Source organism: Zingiber officinale, chromosome 5B (genome assembly GCF_018446385.1).
Source record: "Zingiber officinale cultivar Zhangliang chromosome 5B, Zo_v1.1, whole genome shotgun sequence".
In the NCBI taxonomy this organism is placed as follows: Eukaryota; Viridiplantae; Streptophyta; class Magnoliopsida; order Zingiberales; family Zingiberaceae; genus Zingiber; species Zingiber officinale.
The window spans coordinates 89,092,993-89,102,338 of record NC_055995.1 but is presented as its reverse complement, the minus strand read 5'-3'; the positions used below and the strand labels follow the sequence as shown (position 1 = coordinate 89,102,338).

Sequence of the window (9,346 nt, the reverse complement as noted above, 5' to 3'; positions counted from 1 at the left end):
GTCTATGTTCTCCTACTATGTTGAGTATTTACATTAGTTATTTTATCAAAAATTTTCTTCAAAATTTTATATAGGGTAGTTAAAATTTTTTCATAATTTTCAAAAAATAAAGTATTAAATATTATTGAAAATATGTATTATACAAGTAAAAGAATAGGTATTTAAATTTAATAAAATAAATTTTTTATTTTAAATTATATCTTTGGAATAAAAAAATTGATATGGATGCTGAGAAGCTATAAGTAATATATTTTTTTTAATTAAAAATGAGACGTCCATATAATTTGGCAAATCATGGGCGCCCACAAGAATTTGGCCGGAGAGATATTGCGCTGGCGGCGGTCGGCGACGTGAGGTCCCATCTGAACCGGCGTGCTATTGGCGGTCAACAATAAATGCGTGCAAACGACAGGCCATTCTCCGTCCATGGCGGGCAAGGGACAGGCCTGAGGCCTCGTCTTTAGGCCAACCCCATTTCCAGCTCTGCCCCTCTCGCTTCCACGCCTTCTCGTCGCCTTCTCTCCGGGGGCAATTTGGTCATCCCCAATCCATCCTTGTCATCGCGCACCGAAACCAACGGCGGCGATGCCCCATGGACCCCGCCCCCGGTCTTCGGTGCCGACGTCTTCTGCTTTCAACAAGCTTCACCTCGGCCGGCGAGACGGGGGAGATTAATTAGAGGAAAAGATCGGATCTGTGAGAGGAGAAAGAGGAAATAAGTTTAGATCTGGCGGCGGCGGCGGTGATGGAGGGGAAGGGGACGAGGATGGCGCCCTACCGGGAGGATTGCTGGAGCGAGGGGGAAACCTCGGCGCTGGTTGACGCGTGGGGCGACCGCTACTTGGAGCTCAACCGTGGGAGCCTCCGCCAGCAGCACTGGCAGGAGGTCGCTGACGCTGTCAACTCCCGCGCAGGAGCGCGCGGCCGCAGCCGCCCGCTCCGAACCGACGCGCAGTGCAAGAACCGGGTCGATACCCTCAAGAAGAAGTACAAGAACGAGAAGGCAAGGATCGCAGCTGGAAGAGGAGGAGGAGGAGGAGGAGACGGCGGCGCGGGGGGCTGGAGCTTCTTCTCCCGCCTTGATGCCCTCGTGGGGTCGTCGTCCGGTCCGCCCCATGGCAAGAACCCTCCCGCTTCGCCTCTGCTCTCCTCCCACCGTAAAGGCTCCTCCATGCGTCAAGCTAGCGTGAGGGAGAAAAAGCCAGCGGCGACCGGTATCGCCGCCGCCGCCGCTAACGACCTCGACGACGAGGAGGAAGGGAACGGCTTTAAGTCGCCGTCGGGTTCATCCTCCTCAAAGAAGAAGAGAAGCGCTCGGGGGCGAGCCCGCGACGAGCTCCGTGAGCTGGCGAGGGCAATAGAGAGCTTCGCCGAGATGTACCAGAGGATGGAAGAAGCGAAGCAGCAGCAGAGGACGGAGCTGGAGAAGAAGCGGATGGAGTTCACCAAGGAGCTCGAGCTCCAGCGGATGCAAATCTTTGTGGACTCTCAGGTGCAGCTTGCCAAGATCAAGCGTGTCAAGCCATCCGAAAAAGGTGAGCAGCCATGGCCTTCCCTCCTCTTCCTCAATTGCACTCAAAATCTTGGTAGAATTCATCAATTTTACCTTCGATGCTGCTCAATGCGTTTGTTCATGATTCACTAAACCTGCTTGATGCAGTGTCTGGAACAGTGAGAGTAGGGTTATGCCACTTTTCATAACATGAAACGAGATGAATGTGTTGATTTCCTTTCCTATTCTTCGTCTAAAATGAAGAAACAAAGAATCTGATATTATACTAGTTTTGGCGGACTGATATTTGGTTATTCTGCTCAATTTTCAGATAGTTACAGACTGAACTGAGAATCTGAACTGAAGCAAATGGTGCTGTTAGTGAGCTGCATTCTGAAGTCTGCAATTGCATGCACCCTAAACTTGAACTTTGGATTTATTTGCTGGTTTATGTAAGTTGACATGGCATCGCTTGTGATTAGCATGAACAATCAACTTCCGTCGTGCATTGAGTGACTGTAGATAGATGCATAGATCCTGCTGTTTTACTTGTGCGAATCTCTTCTTAAGAAGATTTGCTTGAGTTACATGCATACACAAGGCAAAGATTGAGATCAGGGTAGATAAATTGACAACTAGAGCAAACGAGTCTTTATGGCCAAACTAAACGTTGACTCAGATTTCCTCCTTTTTCAAATCTCCATTTGTCCTCGATCTAAGAAATTTCAAACACAGTTTGGCACGGCGGAGGTGCCCGAGGGAGCGCTAAGCTTCGAGATTTTCTGCGCCCTGATGGTGAAGGAAGACCGGCGAGGTAACGAGGCGGAGGAGGAGATGGCGGTGGTGGCGCCGCCGTGCCCGAGGTGCCAGAGCAGGGAGACCAAGTTCTGTTACTTCAACAAATACGATGTGAACCAGCCGCACCACTTGTGCAAGGCCTGCCGCAACTACTGGACCCCCGCCGGCGCCCTCCGCGTCGCCCCCATTAAGGTCGCCGGCAGGAGCGCTTGGCGGCGGCGGAGGCCGAGAGGTGGACTCGTGGCCGGACCCAGCCAGGGTGGACTTACGGCGGCTTCGTTTGGTTTACGGCCTTACGGGATCAATTGTTATGCGTTTGTTGGATCTGGCCCAATTGTGGCCCACTTCATCGAGCAATAATTTTATCAGCTACCCAATTCCGTTCATGGGCTGAATTTGGAACAGGCCCAATGGTGGTCCACGTTCTTCGTTCACATTCGAAGAATTCCACCTTCTCTTCGTCGCACTCTTATATAAACCAAATCACGGAGCGGTACTCGGCGAGACCGGGTCTGCAGGGAGAGGGGGAACGTCCAGGTCGCCCTCCGATCAACGCATGGAAACCGATCGGCGACCTCCCTCCTCTCTGATCCCGCCTCCGCCGCTTTTCGATGCCGGCATCGAGCACTCCTACGCCTCTACGGAAGCAGCTGCCTCGCCATCGTCCGACGCTTCCCCGATCGCCGATCCCGATCGCCGTCAATCTCGGAGAGGCTCCCTCGTATCTCCTTCTCTCGAAGTGGATGTCTTCGCCGATGCCACTGATGAGGTGAGTCTCCAAAAAACCAAAGTGGCGGCCGTCGATCCACCAGACCTCTCTGAGGAACTTCGCGATCGGATCGTTCGCCAGGTTCGCGTTCCTACATTCATCTTCCTTTCCATGATTTGAGAACAACAATGTGACGGTTTCTCTTTGTTTTCCCGTACTTATTTCTGAAGTTTTCGGAAAAAAAAAAACAAAGAAAAGGAGGCTCTTCGGCTCTTCCCTTGCCGTTCTCGAATTGTTAAAACGAAAAGATGAACGAATGATTTTGTAGGTTTTAGACAAGTTCTGATCTAAACTAGTTCCTAACGTGCTGTTTGTAAATTTCAATAGCTTGAATGGATTTTCTCCATATGTTAGCGCATAACTGCATATACTTACACAGAGGGAATGCTGCATGTAGTCACGTTGATGATGTACATGATTAGTACCTGTCTTATAATTTATATTTCCAGCTTCATATAATCGTAACTGAGCAATTTTAGGTTGAGTATTACTTCAGTGAAGAGAATCTGGCTACTGATAGATTTCTACTAAGGTTTATCAAGAAGGACAAAGAAGGATATGGTATGCATACCTCCTGGCTCACTAGATTTGTTATTGTTGTTTTTTGTTTTTTTTTTCCAGCTCTGTCCTCAGCGTGCTGTTTGTTTCACTGTGTAATTGCCTGCCTGATTGGCTAAACATTCGATCTTATAACACTATTTTGAGTGGTTACTGTGACTCTGAATCAATTTTAGGATCGAAGTTATTCCTTTTTTCACATTTTCTGACACTGCATATCTTTTCGTTTGCAAATAATTTTGAAAGCGCTGTAACTGAAGAAATCTTACATGCAGTCCCCTTTCAAAATCCCACCAAGGGGAATTTAACTTTCGTTGGATGGTATGGGATGGGATTAATCCCAGCCACAAGGCATCCTGCAGCCACCTGACCAATACAACGGTTGGAAAGTAGCCTCCACGTGATTTGTCCATGAGGGGGGCTGCACTTCGGTTTTTTCCACTCTAAATTTTAGTTATGCTTGTTCTTTGCTTCAAGTGCAAAAGAAACTTAGAGGAGAATGACTGCCGAGAACAGAAATTGGCAATTGTTGGTTTCTTAGGATGCTTTACCTCGCAGAGGAGGTTATAAGTTCATCAAGGATTATAGCTTTTGTGATTTCTAAACAATATTGAGTCCACTGCCTGTCAAAATTTTCTTTTGCCAGATGCACATATGAAACAGTAACTGAACAAGTGAATTCTGGAATTTGAGTTGTGATCTCAAATTGTGTTCTTCAAGATAGAATTTTGCTATAATTGTCAAGGGTTTACAATGTTGTCCATGGGCATTTTCCAGATTTACAACATTTGTCTTTCCAATCTCTTAAATTGACCTTTTATATCCGTAACAACATATTGGTCACAAGCAATGTTCATCATGTTCATGACAATGTATTGATGAACGCTATTTGCATTCTTTTTAACATGCAGTTCCTATAGAAGTTATTGCATCTTTCAGAAAAACAAAAAAGCTCACTAAAACACTGTGTGTAATTGAGGCTGCACTTAGAACATCATCCCAGCTTGTGAGTATATAACCATTTTTATGTTTTTCTTGCACATGCCCTTTCAGTTACATCTCATTAGGCCAAACCCATTCTCTTTGGCATGGTTGTTCTTGTGACTTGCCATTTAAGGCATTCAATTCACTTCTGAATTGGTTAGTTTTACAGGTTGTTAGTGAGGATGGGAAGAAAGTGAAGAGATTGCATCAGTTATCGATTGAAACCACAGACTCTAAGGTAAGTTTTTGCATGGAATTTTATGTTACTTCTCATATATTCATAGATCCTTGTATGATATTAGTAATCAAAATTCGTCTCCCAACTGTGCCAGCTTCGGACTGTTATAGTGGACAATCTACCAGATGATTGCTCAGAAAAAAATATTCGAAGCATCTTTGGCAAACTTGGAAAGTATGCCATTCTAATAATTTTGAGCAAACTAATTCAAAGAGCAAGTTCTTTTCACCAGCCCAATTTTCTTTTAATTGTTCAGAATTCTAAAGATCACTCTCCACAATCCGCACCTCCACCACAAGTCAGCAAATAATAGGACGTCTGGAATCATAATCAATACTAAGGTTGGTACATTGTGATTCATAGGACTTCAGGTTGCAAAGTTCATTGAGTGTCTAATGTGCATCTTTTTTATGTTTCCTTTGGTAGACATACGCTCTTATCGAGTATGGAACAGCGGAGGCAGCAGCAAGTGCTGTAAGTTCTACGGGTGCTACATATTTCATAAGTCATTAAGGTAGTATCATGACGAAGAATTGCTTTCTCAGATAACTTACTTCAACCATGAGGATAATTGGCGAAGTGGCATGCGTGTTGAACTCCAACTTACTAGAATGGTAGCCTACCTCTTGTTTTCATATCCTGGATTCAGCGATTTTGTCTTTGACACTAATTATACTGTTTAGGGGAAGCATGGGCTTGCTCTAAAAGGCCTCAAAAGGACATACGAGAAGAAGAGTAGTGCTCATGTTGAAGAACCAAATGCAAGCCAGGAGAAAATTTCTATAGCGAACCATGAGATGCTAGCTTTAAAAGAGGTTACTCTGAGTTTTATTTGAAAACCAACATTACATTTTGAAAATTAAAACGGGAATTTCCTTCAAAATCTAGGACCTCTCTTTCTAAAGGGCAGCCTGCACGAATATAGAAAAATTATCTCTCTAGTAGATATGCTGACAGATTTGGTGGTTATTCTTTTAACATTTTATGTAGGAAGGCAAGCAGGGCAAAGGTGCTCCAAGGAATAGGTATAAAGGTCGAGGAAGAGGTCGAATTAAACAGAACCTCTGCAGTGATGCTAGAGCTCAACAATTTCAACAAAATGGTAATGCTAGTGTTAGGTTACTTCGGTTTCAAGCTTCTTTGTTTGCTCATGGTGTTTTGTTTGCGACTCGTGCTTAGGCCATACATTTGCGAACAAGCCTCTACAATGGCCAAGGATGCCGGACGGAACAAGAGGTTTTGCTTTCGGACGGGGCAAACCTGAAGTCAAATCTACATGATGCTCGAGTTTTCGAACGGCTCCATGATATAAAGATACCATCCTTCCTCTAATAAACTAACTACATTCAAGGAATCTGCTTCGGTAAAAAGATCCTCCAATCAACTAACTATATTCGAGGAATCTGCTTCAGTAAAAACAGAGCATGTCATATCTCGTGCTCTTTCTACAAAACAGTGTATCGCGCCATTTTTCTTATACCAAATCAGATGATGAATCGGAATGCGCCATTCACAATCTTTTTTATATTAATTCTCGTCACTTGCATCTCACCCAGCTTGACTTAACAATAACCTAATTAAAGACTAATAAGATTTTTAATAATATCATTGATCCTGTATGGAATCGGTGAAGGCAATGAGTTGGGACGTGATTTTACTGTTAACTTAATAAAGATTCCGTGTTGTCTTGTAATACAAGGAGCGTTAGTGTCGGATTAGGAAAGGGATCCTGACGTTAGCCTGCCAACGCTCAAGCCAGTGCTCGATTTTGAAGATAAAAGTAGTGAACTGTAGCAAATGACGTGTGCAAGTAAGAAGTATTGCAATCTTCGCATATAGATAGAGATCCTTTTTATAGTGTTACTGTTGTGTTATGCATGTATTTCAAAACATTAACACGTTTTCCAAAGTTTTCCTAAGAAAGGTCAGGCCATAAAGTGCTCTTGACACATTTCTTCGAATGAGTTTGCAAATCGCTGTGAGTTTACAGAATGGAAGATTTTAAAGGACAATTTGTTGGTGGGATATTCTCTATCATTTCCGGTACAAATTTTCAAGAGTACAATATGACAGGTATCTAAGTTTCGTTATAGGCTGACCAGCGACCACTCGGGCGGTATATCGCTAGCTTGGTCATACAAAATATTACTACTGACCTATTCTTCACTCGATTTTCATGATGTCGGAGAGATGCATTGTGGACCGGGTAATTTAGTATTTGGCTCTTAACCTCAGCTATAAGTTGCGGAGGACAACCATTCAAATGGGTTGGTCGGCCTTTCACGTTCGACTGGCTCTGTGAGCCTGCTCGACCAACCCTGCCTAGTCCACAGTCTGCAGTCTCGTGGTCCGTCCAACTCTGCAACTTTGACCTTCACGTTAGCTGATCCTTACTACTTTGACCTGTTTTTGGGTGGGCCCCTTTTTATCATCGTATCACAAGTCTTCCTCTTAAGTCTAGTCAAAGGACACTGCAAGTTCGACTGATTAGTCACTTAGTATTTTTGCAACTCTCCTTCCCTACCAGGCGCTTAGCTATCTGAGCCGCCACTCGGCTTGAATGATTACTGCTCTTACAGATCCTAAAGAAAATTATTTCTTCCCGGTCGGGAGACTCCAAGGTTGACGTCGCTCAAATCGAATGTGGGCGACACTTAGCTGTTTGTTATCTTTTTTCTGGCCGTTTTCCTGAGTGGCCTCCCATAATGCACTTAGCTGTTTGTTACTTATAGTGTCTTTTAATTGTTGCTAATGTCATCCTAATTTCTTAGAAATCGCTCAAATCCTTTATCAATAAAGAAAGTATGGCGAGCAAGTTTTTCATCATGCACTTGCTAATCATTTCCATTCCTCATTAATGCCACTTGTGATTGAATGCCACGTGTCACACTTTCGTACCTCCGAATGTCTGATGTGACATGCGACTGCTAGGATTCGATGTGGCAACTGCCTTTTTAAATTGAGACGACCCAGATTAAGTCTTGTTTTTCTAAATCCTTGATTGGACGACTCTAAATAATTAGCGGCGGAGTTTTAAACCCTTCGCTCTTGTCAAAACAGCATTGCTTTCTTCTTTGGCTTCGTCTTCGTTTGCTTCTCGTCATCGGTAATTCTCGTCTAGTAAGTTCTTTCTCCTTTTCACTTCCGATCTTTGATCTGTTGGATCAAGTCGCACGTGAGGAGGGGGGATGAATCACGTGGTTCTTAAAACCTGTCTTTTATTTTTCAAATTTAAAAGCAAAGTACGTAGTGGAGAAAGAAGGAAAGCGAAGTAAAAGAATAAGCAAATAAATTTGCAAACTTGGTCGGTTTACTTAGTTCGGAGTGTTGGGACTGAATTCAAAATTCGGTGATCGTATTTCTACACTCCTATATATAGCGGAAATTTAAAATTTTATTTGTGATTTAACAATTAAATCAAAGGAGTGTTCGTATGCTTTTTAAAACAAACATAAACAATTTTTATCTAAGCATGCATTACAATCTAACCGTATAAGTAAAATCTTTAAAAGCATAACAAAAATAAACTATTATGTGATTGATTCATATAATACTAATTTAATCATTTTATTTAGACATGTTAAACTATCTAAAATAAATATATTAGATCATTTAAGAAAAAACCTAAATAAAACTATTAACACATGCATCAATATACATATGAATCAATGTACAAGTATAAACATACCTTCCAAACAACCTGTGTTTGGGGATGACTCCAACTATTCCAGTTATAGTGAAATAACTCTTCGTTGTTGTCACAAGCTCGTACTTGCTTCATCTAATCCGATCCACGATCGAAGTCCTCTTTCCAACACTTGATCACACTAGAGATTAAGTGTCATTTTTCGTCGAGACGGTCGAAATGTCTTCCTCGAAGATGAGAAATGTTGGAGCAATCTAGGTGCCCTAGGTTTTGATATTTGGGCAAATATTTAATTTAGGTTTATTGTTGTATTTGATATGCATTGTGAGTGTGCAGGATACAGGTACAACAAGGAAAGTCCAAGTGTGATCTTGGCAAAGGAGGAAAGTCCAAGGATGAGTCTTGGCGGTGTAAGTCCAAGCATGTAGTCTTGGCAACGTAAGTCCAAGTGTGACTTGGCAATGGATGAAGTCCTGAAGGTGAGGAGCCTCTTGGCAAAAGAAGACCCGACAATATGGACAAGGCCGAAGGAAGCTTTAGAAGATAAGACGTGAAGGATGAGGAGACATCCGAGGGATGCAAGGCTGATGGAGGAGACTAGAAGGCTAGGTCTAGGTTGGTCAGGCGAGGACGAGTGCTGAGTGATTGTACTCAAGGCAAAATCCTATGTGTTTAGGATTTATTGTAGCAGTACTGTCGTGATACTGTAGCAGCACAATAGCAGTCGACTGACACTGTAGCAGTCGACTGGTACACTGTAGCAGTCGACTGGTAGCCGACCGTTGGGTAACGACCAACTTCACTTAAAGGACCAGTCGACTAGTGCATACACCAGTCAACTGGTAACGGGAAAATAGGTTA

At 43.3% G+C, this 9,346-nt stretch overlaps 1 protein-coding gene across 5 annotated transcripts; it reads left to right on the top strand.

The window, feature by feature from the left end:
- The first annotated feature begins 294 nt into the window (after positions 1–294).
- Positions 295–6,364, top strand: LOC121984896 (la-related protein 6A-like). Of its 5 annotated transcripts, XM_042538064.1 has the most exons (11): positions 1,841–3,140; positions 3,539–3,620; positions 4,529–4,623; positions 4,771–4,839; positions 4,934–5,013; positions 5,096–5,180; positions 5,266–5,313; positions 5,385–5,453; positions 5,523–5,654; positions 5,830–5,941; positions 6,019–6,364. In XM_042538064.1, the coding sequence occupies exons 1-11, from the start codon at positions 2,847–2,849 to the stop codon at positions 6,117–6,119; spliced, it is 1,167 nt and encodes a 388-aa protein (XP_042393998.1). In that variant the 5' UTR covers positions 1,841–2,846; the 3' UTR covers positions 6,120–6,364. The 5 variants fall into 5 exon arrangements, 2 of the variants coding, with proteins under 2 accessions (XP_042393998.1, XP_042393999.1); XR_006113019.1 differs by adding an exon at positions 295–1,535 and having other exon boundaries at positions 1,824–4,623; XM_042538065.1 differs by lacking the exon at positions 4,529–4,623 and having other exon boundaries at positions 4,763–4,839.
- Positions 6,365–9,346: the final 2,982 nt, after the last annotated feature.

Excerpts from the sequence above, each read along its gene's own strand:
- LOC121984896 (XM_042538064.1), top strand. The coding sequence starts at position 2,847 with ATGGAAACCGATCGGCGACCTCCCTCCTCTCTGATCCCGCCTCCGCCG. Across the intron at positions 5,655-5,829 it reads AGATGCTAGCTTTAAAAGAG|GAAGGCAAGCAGGGCAAAGG; the intron begins GTTACTCTGAGT and ends CATTTTATGTAG. Across the intron at positions 5,942-6,018 it reads TCAACAATTTCAACAAAATG|GCCATACATTTGCGAACAAG; the intron begins GTAATGCTAGTG and ends ACTCGTGCTTAG.